The 21,310-nt window shown below is 63.9% G+C and overlaps 2 protein-coding genes across 2 annotated transcripts; one reads left to right on the top strand and one right to left on the bottom strand.

Moving 5' to 3' along the window:
* Window positions 1-2,323: 2,323 nt before the first annotated feature.
* LOC148590227 (ribonuclease P protein subunit p20-like) lies at window positions 2,324-2,824 on the bottom strand. Its single transcript, XM_088539293.1, has 2 exons — window positions 2,603-2,824; window positions 2,324-2,545 (listed from the first exon to the last, which is right to left on the bottom strand). Exons 1-2 carry the CDS (start codon window positions 2,822-2,824, stop codon window positions 2,324-2,326), a joined length of 444 nt encoding a protein of 147 aa, XP_088395419.1.
* Window positions 2,825-4,593: 1,769 nt separating this feature from the next.
* Window positions 4,594-19,426, top strand: LOC104571030 (actin-like protein 6B). Its single transcript, XM_088539295.1, has 14 exons — window positions 4,594-4,666; window positions 5,644-5,720; window positions 7,624-7,789; window positions 10,159-10,259; window positions 11,325-11,422; window positions 12,356-12,450; window positions 13,457-13,563; window positions 14,188-14,277; window positions 15,279-15,340; window positions 16,480-16,594; window positions 16,662-16,742; window positions 17,612-17,707; window positions 18,519-18,605; window positions 19,346-19,426. The coding sequence occupies exons 1-14, from the start codon at window positions 4,642-4,644 to the stop codon at window positions 19,424-19,426; spliced, it is 1,281 nt and encodes a 426-aa protein (XP_088395421.1). The 5' UTR covers window positions 4,594-4,641.
* Window positions 19,427-21,310: the final 1,884 nt, after the last annotated feature.

Genomic DNA, 21,310 nt, shown 5'->3' with positions numbered 1-21,310 from the left:
CCCCAGAACGGCTCCTGGGGTCCCCAAAACCCCCCAAAACGGCCCCAAAACCTCCGGGATGGCCCCAAAATGGCCTCGAAACCCCCCAAACGGCCCCAAAACGGCCCCGAATGGCCCCCAAACCCCCCAAATGGCCCCAAAGCGGCTCCAAAACCCCCAAAACGCCCCCAAAACAGCTCCCAGGACCATCAAAATCCCCGGAACGGCCCCAAAACCCCCAAATGGCCCCCAAACCCCCAGAATGACCCCAAAACGGCTCCTGGGGCCCCCAAAACCTCCCAAAATGGCCCCAAAACCCCCCGATTGTCCCCCAAACAACCCGATTGTCCCCAAATCCCCTGGAACGGCCCCAAAACAGCTCCCAAAGTCCCCAGAATCCCCCAATCGTCCCCAAATATCCTCAAATGTCCCCGATTGTCCCCAAAACCCCCCGATTGTCCCCAAAACGGCCCCCGGCCCCCCCCATGTCCCCGGTGTCCCCACGGGAGGTGGCAGCGGAGCCCAAACGTCCCCAGAACGGTTTATGGAGCCACAACCGGCCCAAAATGTCCCAAAATGTCCCCAAAATGTCCCCAAAACGGTTTATGGAGCCACAGACGGCCCAAAACGTCCCCAAACGTCCCCAAATGTCCCCAAAACGGTTTATGGAGCCACAACCGGCCCAAAATGTCCCAAAATGTCCCCAAAACGGCCCCTAAACGGTTTATGGAGCCACAAATGGCCCAAAACGTCCCCAAACGGCCCCAAAACGGTACCAGAAGCGCCAGGAGCCACCGGATGTCCCCAAATGTCCCCAAAACGGCCCCAAAAGGGTTTATGGAGCCACAGACGGCCCAAAACGTCCCCAAATGTCCTCAAATGTCCCCAAAACAGTTTATGGAGCCACAGATGGCCCAAAATGTCCCTAAACGGCCCCAAAATGGCCCCGGAAGCGCCAGGAGCCACCGGATGTCCCCAAATGTCCCCAAATGTCCCCAAAACGGCCCCAAAACGGTTTATGGAGCCACAGACGTCCCCGAGTGTCCCCAAATATCCCCAAAGGCAACAAGGCCACCCCAAGTGTCCCCAATGTCCCCCCATGTCCCCAAGTGTCCCCAATGTCCCCAAGTGTCCTGGGACTCCATGGGAGCCTCCCCTGATGTCCCCAATGTCCCCATTGTCCTCAATGTCCCCAATGCTCCCGATGTCCCCAAATGTCCCCAAACGTCCCCAACTGTCCCCAACATCCTTGACGTCCCTGATGTCGATGTCCCCAAATGTCCCCAACATCCCCAATGTCCTCAATGTCCCCATTGTCCTCAATGTCCCCAATGCCCTCGACATCCCCGATGTCCTCGATGTCCCCAAACGTCCCCAAATGGCCCCGATGTCCTTGACGCCTCTGATGTTCTCAATGTCCCCAGATGTCCCCAAATGCCCCAAACATCCCGGACGTCTCCAATGTTCTCGATGTCCCCAAATGTCCCCAAACGTCCCCAAACGTCCCCAACATCATTGATGTCCCCAACGTCCTCGATGCCTCCAAATGTCCCCAAATGTCCCCAATATCCCCAATGTCCCCAACATCCTCGATGTCCCCAATGTCCTGGACATCTCCAATGTCCCCAACGTCCTCGATGTCCCCAAACGTCCCGAAACGTCCCCAACATCATCGATGTCCCCAACATTCTTGATGTCCCCAAACGTTCCCAAATGTCCCCAACATCCTGGACATCTCCCATGTTCTCAATGTCCCCAAATGCCCCCAAACGGCCCCAAATGTCCCCAACATGCTGGACATCTCCAAACGTCTCCAATGTCCCCAACATCCTCGATGTCCCCAAATGTCCCCAACATCCTGGACACCTCCAATGTTCTTGATGTCCCCAAATGTCCCCAATGTCCCCAACATCTTCAACGTCCCCAAATATCCCCAATGTCCCCAACATCCTGGACGCCTCCAATGTTCTCAATGTCCCCAGATGTCCCCAAATGTCCCCAACATCCTCAACGTCCCCAACATCGACGCCGCCAAATGTCCCCAAATGTCCCCAACATCCTGGACATCTCCAATGTTTTCAATGTCCCCAAATGTCCCCAACGTCCTCGACGTCCCCAAATGTCCCCAAATGCCCCTAAATGTCCCCAACATCCTGGACATCTCCAATGTTCTCAATGTCCCCAAATGTCCCCAACATCCTGGACATCTCCGACGTTCTTAATGTCCCCAAATGTCCCCAAATGTCCCCAAATGTCCCCAACATCCCGGACGCCTCCAACGTTCTCGACGTCCCCATTGTCCCCATTGTCCCCATCGTCCCCATTGTCCCCATTGTCCGCCTGTTCACGCCCCCTCCCGGCACACCCGGATGTGGATGGCCGAGTTGTTCCTCCCGCCGCCGTCGTCGCCGTCGTCTCCATGGCGACGCCGCCGCCTGTTGCCCCCCGGCAGCGCCACCGTCGCCGTGGTGACGTGGAGCCGCAGCCGCCCCGGCGCCGCCGCCTGTAGCTGCAGGGCCAGGTTGATGGTGCGGGGAACAGCCAGACCCAGCCCGTGCAGCCGGAGCTCCCGCACGGAGCCGGAATTCCCAGCGGAGCCGGAATTCCGAGCGGAGATCCCCACGGATTCCCGGCATTCCCGGCCGGATTCCCGGCATTCCCGGGTTCCCGGCTCCAGGAGGCGCTGGCAGCGCCGGAGCTGGGCCCGGAAGTCGGAGCGGGTGGTGACGAAGACGTCGGCGCTTCCCGGCGTTCCCGGCGTTCCCGGCGTTCCCGGAGCCGGAGCGGGGGGGCGGGGCACCGGGAGGCGCCGGGGCCGCCGCGGCTGCGGATCCGGGTCCGGCATCCTGGGAAAAAAGGGGGGGGGGGGCGGGATCCTGAAATGGAGCGCCGGGATTGCCAGGGCGTTCCCGGGATCCGGAATCCAAACCCGGGATCCCAAATCCAATCCCATGATCCCAAATGCAGCTCCGGGATTCCCAGGGCATTCCTGGGATCCCAAATTCAAACCCAGGATCCTGAATTCTCCCCCAGGATCCTGAATCCAATCCCAGGATCCCAAATTCATCCCAGGGATCCCAAATTAATCCCCACGATCCCAAATCCAGTCCCAGGATCCCGAATTCATCCCCATGATCCCAAATGCAGCTCCGGGATTCCCAGGTCATTCCCGGGATCCTGAATCCAAACCTGGGATCCCAAATTCATTCCCAGCATCCCAAATCCACCCGCAGGATCCCAAATCCAGGCCCAGGATCCCAAATACATCCCCAGGATCCCGAATTCCCCCCCATGATCCCAAATGCAGCTCCGGGATTTCCAGTTCATTCCCGGGATCCCGAATCCAAGCCCAGAATCCCAAATCCACCCGCAGGATCCCAAATCCGGCCCCAGGGATCCCAAATCCAGCCCCATGATCCCAAATTCATCCCGGGGATCCCAAATCCAGGCCCGGGATCCCGAATCCGCCCCCGGGATCCTGAATCCAATCCCAGGATCCCAAATTCATTCCCAGGTTCCCAAATCCAGCCCCATGATCCCAAATACATCCCCAGGATCCCGAATTCCCCCCCAGGATCCCAAATCCAGCCCCGGGATCCCAAAATCCCCCCATGGTCCCAAATCCAACCTCAGAATCCCAAATTCATCCCCATGATCCCGAATTCACCCCCGGGATCCCAAATCCGCCCCCAGGACCCTGAATCCAACCCCAGGATCCCCAATTCATCCCCATGATCCCAAATTGATCCCCACGATCCCAAATCCAGGCCCATGATCCCAAATCCGGCCCTGGGATCCCCAAATCCGCCCCCTGATCCCGATTCCCCCCCCGATCCCGAATTCCCCCCCCATGATCCCGATTCCCCCCCATGATCCCAAATCCCCCCCCGGATTCCCGCCCCCCCCCCCCGGAATTCCCGGATTCCCCCCGGGATCCCCCGAACGGCCCCGGAATCCCCGACCTGGTCCCCGCCGCTGCCGCCGCTTCCGCTTCCGGGGGCGTGGCCGGGCGCAGCCCCGCCCCCACGTGGCTCCTCCCCCCGGGGGGAGGGAAGAACCGCGGCGGTGACGTCACCGCCCCGCCAAGGGATCGCCCCCCCCCGCGCGCTGACGTCACGGGGAGGGGGGGGAGCGGCGACGTCACCGGGGGGGGGAGCGGTCCGCTGGGGTGGGCGGGGCGCGGTGACGTCACCGAGCGCCCCCGCCCGGCGCCATGGAGACCCCCCCTGGTTGCCAAGGGGACTCCGGGCCCCCCCCTTGTTGCCATGGCGACCCCCTTGTTACCATGGGGACCCCCGTTACCATGGCGACCCCCCCCGTTACCATGGCGACCCCCCGTTACCATGGCGACCCCCCCCCTTTTGTCCTTTTTCTCGTCCTTTTTTTTGGGTTCAAACGGCGAAAAATAATCGGGGGGAGGGGGAGGGGCAAGGAGGGGGCGGGGCCATGGGGTGACGCAGCCCCCCCCCCCCCCCCGCATCCCGAAAGGCGCCGCGGCCCCTTTAAGGCGCGGGCTCCGCCCCCCGCATTGTCCGCGGCGGCGGCCAATGGGCGGCGGCGGCGGCGGCCGCGGGGCTCCCCCATTGGGCCGCGGCGGCCCCGCCCCCTGCGCAGGCTCCGCCCCCTCCCCCCGGCGCTGTCCGGTGCTGAAGCGGAGCCGCCATGAGCGGGGGGGTCTACGGCGGCGGTGCGGGGGGGGGGGGAGCGAGGGGCGGGGCTTCCGGGGGGCGGGGCTTGGAGGGGGCGGGGCCTCGGCTAAGGGGGCCGGGGGGGGGGGCGGTCCCCGTGTTCCTTGGGGTGTCCCCGGGGGGGGGGTCGCGGTGTTGTCGGGGTGTTGTTTCCGTTTGGGGGGTTACGGGAGGTTGGGGGGTGTTGTCCGGGTGTTGGTGCTGGGGGGTGTCCCCGTGTTCCCGGTGTTCCTGGGGGGGTCCTGCTGTTGTTCCGGGTGTTGGTGCTGGGGGTTGTCCCCATGTTCCCAGTGTTCCTGGGGGGCTCCCGCTGTTGTTCCGGGTGTTGGTGCTGGGGGTTGTCCCCGTGTTCCCGGTGTTCTTGGGGGGGGTCCTGCTGTTGTTCCGGGTGTTGGTGCTGGGGGGGTTGTCCCGGTGTTCCCGGTGTTCCTGGGGGGCTCCCGCTGTTGTTCCGGGTGTTGGTGCTGGGGGGGTTGTCCCCGTGTTCCCGGTGTTCCTGGGGGGCTCCCGCTGTTGTTCCGGGTGTTGGGGGGGGGGTTGTCCCCGTGTTCCCGGTGTTCTTGGGGGGGGCTCCTGCTGTTGTTCCGGGTGTTGGTGCTGGGGGTTGTCCCCGTGTTCCCGGTGTTCCTGGGGGGGTCCTGCTGTTGTTCCGGGTGTTGGTGCTGGGGGGTGTCCCCGTGTTCCCGGTGTTCCTGGGGGGGCTCCCGCTGTTGTCCGGGTGTTGGTGCTGGGGGTTGTCCCGGTGTTCCCGGTGTTCCTGGGGGGCTCCTGCTGTTGTTCCGGGTGTTGGTGCTGGGGGTTGTCCCGGTGTTCCCGGTGTTCCTGGGGGGGTCCTGCTGTTGTTCCGGGTGTTGCTGCTGTCGCGGTGTCGCCGGGGGTTGTGGCGGCGCTGCCGGGGGCCGTCGCGCTGTGGTCACGGTGTTGTCGTGCTGTTGTCGCGCTGTCGTCGCGCTGTAGCTCCGCCTGACGCCCGCAGATGAGGTCGGGGCCCTGGTGTTCGACATCGGCTCCTTCTCGGTCCGCGCCGGCTACGCGGGCGAGGACTGTCCCAAGGTGGGTGTCACCGCGTCACCAACAACGTCACCGCGTCACCAACAACGTCACCGCGTCACCATCAGTGTCACCACGTCACCATTAATGTCACCATGTCACCATGGGTGTCACCGCGTCCCCATCGGTGTCACCGCGTCCCCATGGGTGTCACCGCATCACCGTCGGTGTCACCGCATCACCATTAATGTCACTGCGTCCCCATGGGTGTCACCGTGTAACCATGGGTGTCACCATCATGCACCCCCATGGGTGTCACTGTGTCCCCATCGGTGTCACCATGTCACCATCAGTGTCACCGCGTCACCATCGGTGTCACCGTGTCACCATTAATGTCACCGCGTCCCCATCGGTGTCACCGTGTCCCCATGGGTGTCACCATCACCCCCCATGTCCCCATGTCCTCGTCCCCATGTCCCCCCCGCCCTCCCCATGTCCATGTCCCACCCAATGTCCCCATGTCCCCACCTGTGTCCCCATCACCAAACCAATGTCCCCAACACCGTCCCCGTGTCCCCACCACTGTCCCTATGTCCCCATGGTCACACTCATGTCCCCATCACCGTCCCCATGGTCATTGTCCCCATGTCCCCATGTCCCCATGGCCATCCCCATGTCCCCATCACGTCCCCATGTCCCCATGTCCCCGTCATTGTCCCCATGTCCCCATCACCATCCCCATGTCCCTGTGTCCCCATGTCCCCATCATCGTCCCCGTGTCCCAATCACCGTCCCCATTGTCATTGTCCCCAAGTCCCCATGGCCATCCCCATGTCCCCGTCATCATCCCCATGTCCCCATCACGTCCCTTTGTCCCCATGTCCCCATGTCCCCGTCATTGTCCCTATGTCCCCCACCACATCCATGTCACCATCCCCATGTCCCCATCATTGTCCCCATGCCCCATGGCCATCCCAATGCCCCCATCATCTCCATGACCATCCCCATGTCCCCATGGCCATCCCCATGTCCCCATGTCCCCGTCATTGTCCTCATGTCCCCCACATCCATGTCACCATCCCCATGTCCCCGTGTCCCTGTCATTGTCCCCATGTCCCTATTGCCATCCCCATGTCCCCATCATTGTCCCCATGCCCCATGGCCATCCCAATGCCCCCATCATCTCCATGGTCATGGAAATGACCCCATGTCCCCCATGTCCCCGTCATTGTCCCCATGTCCCCATCATTGTCCCCATGTCCTCCACATCCATGTCACCATCCCCATGTCCCCGTGTCCCTGTCATTGTCCCCATGTCCCTATTGCCATCCCCATGTCCCCGTCATTGTCCCCGTGTCCCCATCATTGTCCCCAAGTCCCCATGGCCATCCCAATGCCCCCATCATCTCCATGACCATCCCCATGTCCCCATCATCATCCCCATGTCCCCATGTCCCCGGGATGGTCCCCATGTCCCCATCATTGTCCCCATGTCCCCATGGCCACCCCAATGCCCCCATCATCTCCATGCCCATCCTCACATCCGTGTCATTGTCCCCATGTCCCCATGTCCCTGGGATTGTCCCCATGTCCCCCACCACATCCGTGTCACCATCCCCATGTCCCCGTCATTGTCCCCGTGTCCCTGTCATCGTCCCCATGTCCCCATGGCCATCCCCATGTCCCCATGTCCCCATGTCCCCATCATTGTTCTCATGTCCCTGTCATTGTCCTCATGTCCCTGTCATTGTCCCCATGTCCCCATCACTGTCCCCATGGCCATCCCAATGCCCCCATCATCTCCATGCCCATCCTCACATCCCCGTCATCGTCCCCATGTCCCCATCATTGTCCCCATGTCCCCATGTCCCTGGGATTGTCCCCACGTCCCCGGGATTGTCCCCACGTCACCGCGTCACCGTCACCTCCCGCCCCCCCCGTGTCCCCGCGCTGTCCCCCCGCACAGGCCGACTTCCCCACCACGGTGGGGCTGTTGTCCCCGGACGAGGTGGCCATGGAGCTGGACGGGGACAAGGACAAGAAGGGCGGCCGGGTCTACTACATCGACACCAACGCGCTGCACGTGGCCCGCGACGCCATGGAGGTCGTGTCGCCGCTCAAGAACGGCATGAGTGAGCACGGGGACACCGGGGGCCACCGCGGGCCACCGGAGGGTCAACATGGGCCATCGTGGGGTCATTATGGGCCATTGTAGGGTCATCGTTGGTCATCATGAGCCACCGTAGGGTCATCATTGGTCACCATGGATCATTGTAGGATCATCGTTGGTCATCATGGGCCATCGTAGGGTCATTATGAGCCATTGTAGAGCCATCATTGGTCATCATGAGCCACCGTAGGGTCAGCGTTGGTCATCATGGGCCATTGTGGGGTCATTGTGGGCCATCGTAGGGTCATCATGGGCCATCATAGGGTCATTGTTGGTCATCATGGGCCATCGTAGGGTCATTATGAGCCATTGTAGAGCCATCATTGGTCATCATGAGCCACCGTAGGGTCAGCGTTGGTCATCATGGGCCATTGTGGGGTCATTGTGGGCCATCGTAGGGTCATCATGGGCCATCATAGGGTCATCGTTGGTCATCATGGGCCATCATAGGGTCATTATGGGCCTCGTAGAGCCATCATTGGTCATCATGAGCCACCGTAGGGTCAGCGTTGGTCATCATGGCCCATTGTGGGGTCATTGTGGGCCACCGTAGGGTCATCATGGGCCATCATAGGGTCATCGTTGGTCATCATGGGCCATCATAGGGTCATTATGGGCCTCGTAGAGCCATCATTGGTCATCATGAGCCACCATAGGGTCAGCATTGGTCACCGTCGGTCATCGCAGGCCCTCGTGGGGTCATTATGGGCCATCGTAGGGTCATCGTTGGTCATCATGGACGATTGTAGGGTCATCGTTGGTCACCATCGGTCATCGCGCGCCCTCGTGAGGTCATTATGGGTCATCGTAGGGTCATCGTTGGTCATGATGGGCCCTCATGGGGTCATTACGGGCCACCACAGGGTCAACATGGGCCCTCGTGGGGTCATCATGGACCATTGTAGGGTCATCGTTGGTCATCATGAGCCACCGTAGGGTCAGCATTGGTCACCATCGGTCATCGCGGGCCCTCGTGGGGTCATTACGGGCCACCGGAGGGTCAACATGGGCCATCGTGCGGTCATTGTGGGCCATTGTAGGGTCATTATGGGCCATCACAGGGTCATCGTTGGTCATCACAGGCCATCGTAGGGTCATTGTTGGTCATCATGGGCCATTGTGGGGTCATTGTGGGCCATCGTAGGGTCATCATGGGCCATCATAGGGTCATCGTTGGTCATCATGGGCCATCATAGGGTCATTATGGGCCATCATAGGGTCATCGTTGGTCATCAGGGGCCATCGCAGGGTCATTACGGGCCATCATAGAGTCATCATTGGTCATCGTGAGCCACCGTAGGGTCAACATGGGCCCTCGTGGGGTCATTGTGGGCCATCATAGGGGCATCGTTGGTCATCACAGGGCATTGTAGGGTCATTATGGGCCATCCTAGAGTCATCATTGGTCATCATGAGCCACCGTAGGGTCATCATTCGTCACCATGGGCCATCGTTGGGTCATCGTTGGTCATCACAGGCCATCGTAGGGTCATCGTTGGTCATCATGGGCCATCATAGGGTCATTATGGGCCATCATGGAGCCAGCATTGGTCATCGTGAGCCCCCTTAGGGTCATCATTGGTCACCATGGGCCATCGTAGGGTCAACATTGGCCATCATGAGGTCATGGACCATCATGGGGTCCACACGGGCCATCGTGATGACATCATGGCCATCATAGGGCCATCACGAGCCATCGTGATGTCATCATGGGCCACCACAGGGTCTTCATGGGCCACCAGGGCCATCGCAGACCCCCTGCAGCCCCCATGGTCCCCTTGGGGACCCCAATGTCCCCCCATGGTCCCTAATGTCCCCACAGGCCCCTTGATGTCCCCAATGGTCCCCAATGTCCCCCTGTGGTCCCTAATGTCCCCCATGGTCCCCAATGTCCCCCTGTGGTCCCTAAGGTCCCCATGGCTCCCCGATGGTCCCTGTGGTCCCCTTGGTGTCCCCAATGTCCCCCTGTGGTCCCTAAGGTCCTCTTGATGTCCCCCATGGTCCCCAATGGTCCCCAATGTCCCCCCGCGGTCCCTAATGTCCCCCATGGTCCTTGTGGTCCCCTTGGTGTCCCCAATGTCCCCGCCTGGTCCCTACAGGCCCCTTGATGTCCCCTATGGTCCCCAATGTCCCCCTTTGGTCCCTAATGTCCCCCATGGTCCCCAACGTCCCCCTGTGGTCCCTAAGGTCCCCATGGCTCCCCGATGGTCCCTGTGGTCCCCTTGGTGTCCCCAACGTCCCCGCGCGGTCCCAGCCGTCCCGGAGCTCCGGGTGTCCCCCGGGTGTCCCCCGGGTGTCCCCGCGGTGACGCTGTTGTCCCCGGCCCTACAGTCGAGGACTGGGAGTGTTTCCAGGCCATCCTGGACCACACGTACGGGAAACACGTCAAGTCGGAGCCGGGGCTACACCCGGTGCTCATGTCGGAGGCGCCGGTACGGCCGGGTGTAGCCGGGTGTAGCCGGGGGTGTCCGGGTGTATCTGGGGGTAACCGGGTGTCCTGGGGGTATCCCAGTGTTCTGGGGCTGTCCAGGGGCATCTGGGAGTGTCCGGGTGTTCTGGGGCTGTATCCGGGTGTATCTGGGGCTGTCGAGGTGTATCCGGGTGTATCCGGGTGTCCTGTGGGTATCCCAGTGTTCTGGGACTGTCCAGGGGTGTCTGGCTGTTCTGGGGCTGTATCCGGGTGTACCTGGGGCTGTCCGGGTGTATCCGGGTGTCCCAGCGGTGTCTGGGGGCATCTGGGTGTGTTTAGAGGCGTCCGGGTGTATCCGGGTGTTCCAGAGCTCCTGGGGGTACCCTGGTGTCCCGGGGGTGTCTGGGGGTCCTGGTGGTACCTGGGTTCCCTGGGGGTGTCTCGGTGTTCCGGGTGTACCTGGGGCTGTGCGGGTGTATCGGGGGGTGTACAGGTGTATCGGTGGGGTGTCTGGGTGTATCAGGGGCATGTGGGGGTGTATGGGGAGGTGTGCGGGTGTATTGGGGGGGTGTCCGGGTGTACCGGGGGCTGTGTGGGTGTATCGGGGGGATGTCAGGGGTACCTGGGGCTGTGTGGGTGTATTGGGGGGTGTCCAGGTGTATCGATGGGGTGTCCGGGTGTACCGGGAGGTGTCTGGGTGTACCAGGGGGTGTCCGGGTGTATCGGTAAGGTGTCCGGGTGTATCGGTAGGGTGTCCGGGTGTACCGGGGGCTGTGCAGGTGTACCGGGGGCTGTGTGGGTGTATGGGGAGCGGTCCGGGTGTATCGGTGGGGTGTCCGGGTGTACCGGGGGGGTGTCCAGGGTTACCTGGGGCTGTCCGGCTGTACTGGCGGGTGTCCGGGAGTATTGTTGGGGTGTCCGGGTGTACCAGGGGGTGTCCGGGTGTACCTGGGACTGTGCGGGTGAACCCGGGGGTGTCCGGGTGTACTGGGTGGTGTCTGGGTGTAGCGGGGGGTGTCCGGGTGTACCGGGGGGTGTCCGGGTGTAGCGGGCGCTGTCCGCCTGTCCCACGGCTCCGCCTGTGCAGTGGAACACCCGCGCCAAGCGGGAGAAGCTGACGGAGCTGATGTTCGAGCACTACAACATCCCGGCGTTCTTCCTGTGCAAGACGGCTGTACTCACCGCGTATCCGCAACACCGCGACGGATCCCGCGGGAACAACACCCGGAAACAGCCGGAAACGGCCGGGAACACCCGGAAACACCCGGGAACCCCCCGGAACCTCCCAACACCCCCCCGGGACCCCGGAGCTCCCGAGAAGCCCCGGAAACCCCCCGAAACTCCCCAATCTGCCCCCAAATCCCCCATTTTCCCCCCAAATCCCCCTAGAGACCCCAAATCCCCCAATTGCCCCCCAAAATATCCCAAATTCCCCCATTTTTCCCCCAAATCCCCCAATTCTCCCCCAAAACATCCCCCAAATCCCCCCTCTAGAGCCCCCCAAATCCCCCAACCTCCCCCCAAATCCCCCAATTCCCCCTATATTCCCCCAAACCCACAATTTTCCCCCAAAATATCCCCCAATTCCCCCCTAGATGTTCCCAAATCCCCCAATTATCTCCCCAAATCCCCCAATTTTCCCCCAAATCCCCCAATTTCTCCCCAAAATATTCCCCAAATCCCCCAATCTCCCCCCAAATCCCCCAATTTTCCCCCAAATCCCCCAATTTCCCCCCAAAATATCCCCCAAATCCCCCTCTAGAGCCCCCCAAATCCCCCAATTTTCCCCCAAATCCCCCAATTTCCCCCCAAAATACCCCCCAGATCCCCTTAGATGCCCCCCAATCCCCCCTCTAGAGCCCCCCAAATCCTCCAATCTCCCCCCAAATCCCCCAATTTTCCCCCAATTCCCCCAATTTTCCCCCCAAATCCCCCCAAATCCCCCCAGAGCCCCCCAAGTCCCCCAACCCCCCCCAAACCCCACAACCCCCCTCCCCATTCCCCAGCCCCCCTGCTCATTAATCCCCCCCATAAACCCCCCAATTACCCCCCATTAATTACCCCCCGTTAATTACCCCCCGTTAATTACCCCCCGTTAATTGCCCCTTGACGCGGCAGCTTCGCCAACGGGCGCAGCACGGGGCTGGTTCTGGACAGCGGCGCGACCCACACGACGGCCATCCCGGTGCACGACGGCTACATCCTGCAGCAGGGTGAGACCCATAGCGGGACCCATAGCGGGACCCATAGCGGGACCCGCACATTGACCCATAGCGGGACCTACACATGGACCCACACATGGACCCACACATGGACCCACACATGGGGACACACACACTGGGACCCACACATGGGGACACGTGGTGCGACCCACACAACGGCCATCCTGGTGCACGACGGCTACATCCTGCAGCAGGGTGAGACCCATAGCGGGACCCACACATTGACCCACACATTGACCCACGGCGGGACCCATAGCGGGACCCATAGCGGGACCCATAGCGGGACCCATGGCGGGACCCACAGCGGGACCCATAGCAGGACCCACACATTGACCCACACATTGACCCATAGTGGGACCTACACATGGACCCACACATGGACCCCCACATTGACCCACACATGGACCCACAGCGCAACCCACAGCGGGACCCACACATTGACCCACTCATGGACCCACACATGGGGACCCACGGCGCGACCCACACCAGCGTGTCCCGGACGCCCGGGCCCCACGTTCGCCCCATAGCGAGGTTTCCCTTCCCTGGACGCCCAGGCCCCACGGGATCCCCCGGACGCCTGGGCCCCACGGGCGCCCCACGGCCGGGGGTCCCCGGACGCCTGGGCCCCATGGGGGGGGTGTCCCGGACGCCTGGGCCCCATGTTCGCCCCATAGCGGGGTTTCCCTTCCCCGGACTCCCGGGCCCCATGGGATCCCCCGGACGCCCGGGCCCCACGTGCGCCCCACGGCAGGGGCTCCCCGGACGCCCGGGCCCCACAGCGGGTGTCCCCGGACGCCTGAGCCCCATGGGATCCCCCGGACGCCTGGGCCCCATGGGGGCTCCCCAGACGCCCGGGCCCCATGTTCGCCCCATAGCGGGGTTTCCCTTCCCTGGACTCCCGGGCCCCATGGGAACCCCGGACGCCTGGGCCCCACGTGCGCCCCACGGCGGGGGCTCCCCGGACGCCCGGGCCCCACGGCGCGTGCCCCCCCCCCAGGCATCGTGAAGTCGCCCCTCGCCGGGGACTTCATCTCCATGCAGTGCCGGGAGCTGTTCCAGGAGCTGGGGATCGACATCGTCCCGCCCTACATGATCGCGGCCAAGGTGGGCGGGGCCTCCGCGGGACACGCCCCCCCGGCCGCCAACCCCGCCCACCCGCCAACCCCGCCCCATCTTCAGACCCCGCCCCCATCTGCAAACCCCGCCCCATCTTCAGACCCCGCCCCCATCCACAAGCCCCTCCCCATCCGTAAGCCCCGCCCCATCTACAAACTCCACCCCTATCCTCAAGCCCCGCCCCATCTGCAAACCCCGCCCCCATTCACCAGTCCCACCCCCACCCGCAAGCCCCACCCTCACGCAAGCCCCGCCCCTCGCTGACCCCCCCTACCCGCAAGCCCCGCCCCTCCAGGCCCTGCCCCCTCCCCTGCCCCTCGGGGCAGGCCCCGCCCCTCTGCACGAGCCCCGCCCCTCTCTCCCCATTGAGCTGCTGCTTGCTCGGAGGCCCCGCCCCCCTTCGCGGGAAGCCCCACCCCCTCCCAGCCCCACCTCAATAAGCCCCACCCCCGAAAGCCCCGCCCACCTCCACGTGCCTATAGGGCAACCCCGAGGCCCCGCCCCCCGCTCTGAGGCCCCGCCCCCAAGACCCCCACACCCCGCTCTGAGCCTCTGCCCCCCAAGGCCCCGCCCCCAAGGCCCCGCCCCTCTCTGAGGCCCCGCCCCCCGCAGGAGCCCGTGCGCGAGGGGGCCCCCCCCAACTGGAAGAAGAAGGAGAAGCTGCCGCAAGTGACGAAATCCTGGCACAACTTCACCTGCAACGTAGGCCCCGCCCCCTCGGGAGGCCCCGCCCCCTCGGGACCCCGCCCCCCGGCGGGCCCCGCCCCCGGGAGGGCAGCGCCCCGCCCACTCCGCACGCGGGCCCCTCCCACTTCAGCTAGCCCCGCCCCCCCCACGTATGGGCACGTCCACAGTGGGGCTTTGGCCCCGCCCCTCCGCGCCTGGCCACGCCCCCCTCCCGGGAGGGCGGTGCCCCGCCCACCCGGGATGTGGGTCCCACCCCCCGGCCCCGCCCCCTTCGCCTGGACACGCCCACAGGGACACACGGGCCCCGCCCTCCTGCCGGCCCCGCCCCCCGGGAGGGAAACGCTCCGCCCACTCCGCGCGTTGGCCCCGCCCCCCGCGATAGCCGGGCCCCTCCCACTTCAGCTAGCCCCGCCCCCTGCACATCCACAAGGGGGGGCCTTGGCCCCGCCCCCGGGAGGGCGGCGCCCCGCCCACTCCGCACGTGGGCCCCGCCCCCCCGCCTGGCTCCACCCCCCCGGGATTTCAGGGCCTCTCCCACTTCATCTAGCCCCGCCCCCCCGCGCCTGGCCACACCCACAGGGTGCCCCGGGCCCCGCCCACCCCACGCCTAGCCACGCCCCCTGGGGGGGCAGCGCCCCGCCCAAGGACACGTGGGCTCCGCCCCCTTGCTGGCCCCGCCCCCGGGAGGGCAGCGCCCCGCCCACTCCAGACATGGGGCCCACCCCCCCCGGCCCCACCCCCCGGGACTACAGGGCTCCACCCCCTCACCTGAGCCCCGCCCACCAGGACCCCCGGGGCCCCGCCCCTGGGAAAAACAAGGTCCCGCCCCCCCCACAGCCGGGAGCCGCCCACTGCACCTGGCCCCGCCCCCCACTGGGTACTCCACCCCCCCAAACCCGGGCCCCGCCCCCCGGGATTCCTGGCCCCGCCCCCCGGGATTCCAGGCCCCGCCCCGCGGGATTTCCGGCCCCGCCCCCCGGGATTCCCGGCCCCGCCCACCGGGCCCCGCCCCCCAGGAGGTGATCCAGGACTTCCAGGCGTCGGTGCTGCAGGTGTCGGATTCGCCCTACGACGAGCAGTGAGTGACACCCGGTGACACCCGGTGACAACCGGTCACAACCGGTGACAACCCTGTGACACCCGGTGATGTCCTGGTGACACCCGGTGACAACCCCATGACACCCGGTGACACCCGGTGACACCTCTGTGTCCCCCTGGTGACACCCCCGCAGTGACACCCTCCCTAGTGACACCCCCCGTGTCCCCCCCCCGGTGCCACCCTTTGTCACCCCCTCTTGGTGGCGCCCCCTGTCCCCTCCCTTAGGTGACACCCCTCCCCCCAGTGTCCCCAGCCCCCCCTGCTCCTGTGTCCCCAATATCCCCAATGTTCCCATGTCCCCCCCCCGCACTCCCCAGTGTCCCCAATGTCCTGTTTCCCCCCGGACCCCTCTGTGTCCCCAATGTTCCCAATGTCCCCCCATGTCCCCTTCATGTGCCCAATGTCTCCATGTCCCCCGTGTCCCCAATGTCCCCCCACGTCCTCAATGTCCCCTCCATGTCTCCAATGTCCCCCTATCCCCCCAGTGTCTCCCATGTCCCCCCCAACGTCCCCATGTCCCCATTGTCCCCAGTGTCCCCATGTCCCCCCATGTCCCCAATATCCTCCCCAGTGTCCCCCATGTCCCCCGTCCTGTGTCCCCAGTGTCCCCAATGTCCCCTCCATGTCCCCAATGTCCCCATATCCCCCCAACGTCCCCATTGTCCCCATGTTCCCAATGTCCCCCATGTCCCCATTGTCCCCGTGTCCCCCCATTGTCCCCATTGTCCCCAACATCCCCGTGTCCCCCCCATTGTCCCCATTGTCCCCATGTCCCCATTGTCCCCATTTCCCCCCATTGTCCCCATTGTCCCCAACGTCCCCCCATTGTCCCCATTGTCCCCATTGTCCCCATGTCCCCCCCAATGTCCCCATGTCCCCAGTGTCCCCCATGTTCCCAATGTCCCCCATGTCCCCATTGTCCCCAACGTCCCCATGTCCCCCCCCATTGTCCCCATGTCCCCCCAATGTCCCCAACGTCCCCGTTGTCCCCATGTCCCCCCATTGTCCCCATTGTCCCCATGTCCCCCCATTGTCCCCATTGTCCCATTGTCCCCATTGTCCCATTGTCCCCATGTCCCCCCATTGTCCCCATTGTCCCATTGTCCCGTTGTCCCCAGGGTGGCGGCGCAGATGCCGACTGTTCACTACGAGCTCCCCAACGGCTACAACACGGACTACGGCGCCGAGCGGCTCCGCATCCCCGAGGGGCTGTTCGACCCGTCCAACGTCAAGGTGCTCCGGGTGACAACCCCCCGCGGCGCCGCCTGACGCCGCCTGATGCCGCCTGTCCCCCCGACAGGGGCTGTCCGGGAACACCATGCTGGGCGTGGGCCACGTCGTCACCACCAGCATCGGGATGTGCGACATCGACATCCGGCCCGTGAGCGCCGCCTGTTGCCCCCGCCGCCTGTTGTCCCCATCCACCCTTACCCCCATCCGCCCATTACCCCCATCCGCCTGTTGCCCCCGCCGCCTGTTGCCCCCATCCACCCGTTACCCCCATCCGCCCGTTACCCTCATCCGCCTGTTGCCCCCGCCGCCTGTTGCCCCATCCACTCTTACCCCCATCCACCCGTTACCCCCATCCGCCTGTTGTCCCCGCCGCCTGTTGTCCCCATCCACCCTTACCCCCATCCGCCCATTACCCCCATCCACCTGTTGCCCCCCGCCGCCTGTTACCCCCATCCGCCTGTTGCTCTTACGGGGACGCTTTGGGGGGAGCGGAACACAATGCACGAAAGGGAGGAACACCGTAACACCCGCCCGTTGTTCCCATCCGCCTGTTGTTCTTATCTACCTGTTGCTCCCGTTTACCTGTTGCTCCCGTCCGACTGTTGTTCCCAAAGGGGCGCTTTGGGGAAAAGGAGCAATGCACGAAAGGGTGACACCGTAATGTCTGCCTGTTGCTGCCATCCGCCTGTTGCTGCCATCCGCCTGTTGCTCCCATCCGCCTGTTGTTCCTGTGGGGATACTTGGAAAGGGAAATGGGTGGAGGGAGCATTGAGACATCTGCCTGTTGTTCCCCTCTGCCTGTTGTCCCCCTCCACCTGTTGTTCCCCTCCGCCTGTTGCTCCCCTCCGCCTGTTGTCCCCCTCCGCCTGTTGTCCCCATCCGCCTGTTGTCCCCGTGCGGACGCTTTGGGGACAGCGGGACCCAACGTGTGCGCGTGCGGGGGGAGGGAGGGACACCGCGACGCGCGCCTGTTGCTCCCGTCCGCCTGTCGCTCCCGTCCGCCTGTTGCTCCCGCAGGGGCTCTACGGCAGCGTCATCGTCACCGGCGGCAACACCCTCCTGCAGGGCTTCACCGACCGCCTGAACCGGGAGCTGGCCCAGAAAACCCCCCCGGTGAGAGGGGCCCCGGCGTCCGGGACCCCCCGGGGACGCCCCCGTCCCTGTGGTGTCACCCTGTCCCCCCGGTGACGCGGCTGTCCCCATGGTGACACCTCCGTCTCCATAGCAACGTGGTTGTCCCCGTGGTGACGCGGCTGTCCCCATGGTGTCACCCCCGTCTCCATGGTGACACCCCTGTCCCCAGAGCTTCCCTTGACCCCCGGTGTCCCCTGTCCCCCTGGGTGACGCGGCTGTTCCCCTGGTGTCACCGCTCTCCCCATGGTGACACCCCCGTGCCCCTGGTGTCACCCTTGTCCCCCCGGTGATGCGGTTGTCCCCACGGTGTCACCCTGTCCCCATGGTGACACCCCTGTGGCCCCGGTGACGCGGTTGTCTCCATGGCGACACGGTTGTCCCCGTGGTGTCACTCCTGTCCCCCCGGTGACGCGGTTGTCCCCACGGTGTCACCCCGTCTCCACGGTGACGCTGTTGTCTCCACGGCGCCGCGGTTGTCCCCGTGGTGTCACCCCGTCCCCACGGCGACGCGGTTGTCCCTGTGGCGACGCGGTTGTCCCCCCGGTGACGCGGTTGTCCCCACGGTGTCACCCCGTCCCCGTGGCGACGCGGTTGTCCCCGTGGCGACGCGGTTGTCCCCACGGTGACGCTGTTGTCCCCGTGGTGACGCTGTTGTCCCCCGGTGACGCGGTTGTCCCCACGGTGATGCGGTTGTCCCCACGGTGACGCTGTTGTCCCCCGGTGACGCTGTTGTCCCCGGTGTCACCCATCCCCGTGGTGACGCTGTTGTCCCCGGTGTCACCCGCTCCAGAGCATGCGCCTCAAGCTGATCGCCACCAACAGCTCCATGGAGCGGCGCTTCAGCCCCTGGATCGGGGGCTCCATCCTGGCCTCGCTGGTGAGGAGGGGGCGGGGCCGGGGGCGGGGCCAACGGCCCCAATGGCCCCAATGTCCCCAATGTCCCCCCGGTGCCACCCCCGTGTCCCCAATGTCCCCCATGTCCCCAATGGCCCCCTCTATGTCCCCCCCATGTCCCCAATGTCCCCTCCTGTGTCCCCGGTGCCACCCCCATGTCCCCTGTGTCCCCCGCGTCCCCCCCTGTGTCCCCCCTGTACCCCCAATGTCCCCAATGTCCCCCCGGGTGCCACCCCCATGTCCCCAATGTCCTCGTGTCCCCGTGTCCCCCCCTGTGTCCCCATGTCCCCTCCAGTGTCACCCCCATGTCCCCAGTGACCCCCTGGTACCACCCCCGTGTCCCTGTGTCCCAAATGTCCCCCAACATCCCCATTGTCCCCAATGTCCCCTCCTGGTGCCACCCCCATGTCCCCATGTCCCCGTGTCCCCCTAGTGCTGTCCCTATGTCCCCATGTTCCCATGTCCCCAATGTCCCCTCATGTCCCCAACGTCCCCAATGCTCCCAATGTCCCCAATGTCCCCTCCTGGTGCCACCACCGGTGCCACCCCCACGTCCCCATGTCCCCAATGTCCCCCAATGTCCCCTCATGTCCCCCATATCCCCCCATTGTCCCCAATGTCCCCAACGTCCCCATGTCCCCGTGTCCCCCCATGTCCCCAATGTCCCCAACGTCCCCATTGTCCCCAATGTCCCCATTGTCCCCATTGTCCCCATTGTCCCAGGGCACCTTCCAGCAGATGTGGATCTCCAAGCAGGAGTACGAGGAGGGCGGGAAGCAGTGCGTGGAGCGGAAGTGTCCGTGAGGGAATACCGGAAATGGGAAAATACAATAAAAATGGTGTGAAAACGGGTGAAATGGTGTGAAAACGGTGTGAAAACGGTGTGAAAACGGGCAAAAACGGGGAAACGGCGTGAAAACGGCGGGAAAATGGGCAAAAACGGGGAAACGGCGTGAAAACGGGGTGAAAACGGCGTGAAAATGGGGAAAACGGGAAGCAGTGCGTGGAGCGGAAGTGTCCGTGAGGGAATACCGGAAACGGGAAAATACAATAAAAACGGTGTGAAAACGCGTGAAATGGTGTGAAAACGGTGTGAAAACGGGCAAAAACGGGGAAACGGCGTGAAAACGGCGTGAAAATGGGGAAAACGGCGGGAAAATGGGGAAAACGGCGTGAAAATGGGGGAAACGGGAAGCAGTGCGTGGAGCGGAAGTGTCCGTGAGGGAACGCCGGAAACGGGAAAACACAATAAAAACGGTGTGAAAACGGGGAAACTGTGTGAAAACGGTGTGAAAATCGGGAAAAACGGGGAAACGGCGTGAAAACGGGGTGAAAACGGTGTGAAAATGGGGAAAACGGCGTGAAAATGGGGAAAACGGGAAGCAGTGCGTGGAGCGGAAGTGTCCGTGAGGGAACGCCGGAAACGGGAAAACACAATAAAACTGTGTGAAAATGGGTGAAATGGTGTGAAAACGGTGTGAAAATGGGGAAAAACGGGGAAACGGCGTGAAAACGGCGTGAAAATGGGGAAAACGGCGTGAAAATGGGGAAAACGGGAAGCAGTGCGTGGAGCGGAAGTGTCCGTGAGGGAACGCCGGAAACGGGAAAATACAATAAAAACGGTGTGAAAACGGGGAAACGGCGTGAAAACAGTGTGAAAATGGGGTGAAAAAGGGGGAAACGGTGTGAAAACGGGGTAAAATGGCGTCAAAACGGGGGAAATGGAGTGAAAATGTGGGAAATGGCATGAAAACGGGGTGAAAATGGGGAAATGGCGTGAAAATGGTGCAAAAACAGGGCGAAACGGCGCGAAAACAGCACGAAAACGGGGTGAAATGGGGGAAACTGAGTGAAAATGGGGGAGAAGTGGGGGGAAACTGAGTGAAAACGGGGAAACAGGGTGAAAATGGGGCGAAACGGGGGGAAATGGCATGAAAATGGCGGAAATGGTGCGAAAATGGGGGAAACGACAGAAAACGGGGCGAAATGGGGGACACCGTGAAAACGGGGTGAAAGAGGGGGAAACTGAACGAAAACGGGGGGAAACGGGGGGAAATGGCGTGAAAACGGGGCGAAACAGGGAAACTGTGCGAAAACGGGGAAACTACACAAAAACGGGGCGAAGACGGGGGGAAACTGCCCGAAAACGGGGGAAAACGGAGGGGAAAGGGCGCAAAAACGGCGCAAAACGGCGGGAAACGGGCGGTTCTTCCCCCTCCCCCTCACGGGGGGAGGGGGCGGGGCTTAGGGCTGGCCACGCCCCCGGGTGTGTCTCCATGGTAACCGAGAAGGGACCCGGGGGGGGGGGGGGATCTTGTGTTTGTCCCCAAATTCTCCCAAATCGGCCCCAAAACGGGCGGTAAAAGCGGCTCGAAAACCCGCAGCTCCCCGAGGGGAGACGAAAAGAGGGGGAAAACGGCGGTTTCCGCGCGCGGCCGGACGGGGGAATCTTGCCCGAAACGCGGCGGTTTCGGCCCAAAACGCGACGCGCCCCCCGCCCGCCACGCGCGCGTTTGGCGCCTTTCTGCTGACGTCACGCGGCTGCGCATGCGCGAACCAACCCCCTCCCCCGCCCGCTCGCCGCGCATGCGCGGGAGGGGGCGGGCCGTTCTGCGCATGCGCGGCCGGGATGGGACGGCCCCCCCCCCGCGCATGCGCGCTGCGATTCACGCGCGTCGCCTTACTGCG

Source organism: Tinamus guttatus, unplaced genomic scaffold (assembly GCF_059628265.1).
Source record: "Tinamus guttatus ecotype Peru unplaced genomic scaffold, ASM5962826v1 Tinamus_guttatus_pri_ptg001570l, whole genome shotgun sequence".
Classification (NCBI taxonomy): domain Eukaryota; kingdom Metazoa; phylum Chordata; class Aves; order Tinamiformes; family Tinamidae; genus Tinamus; species Tinamus guttatus.
This window is presented reverse-complemented; position numbering and strand designations above follow the sequence as displayed.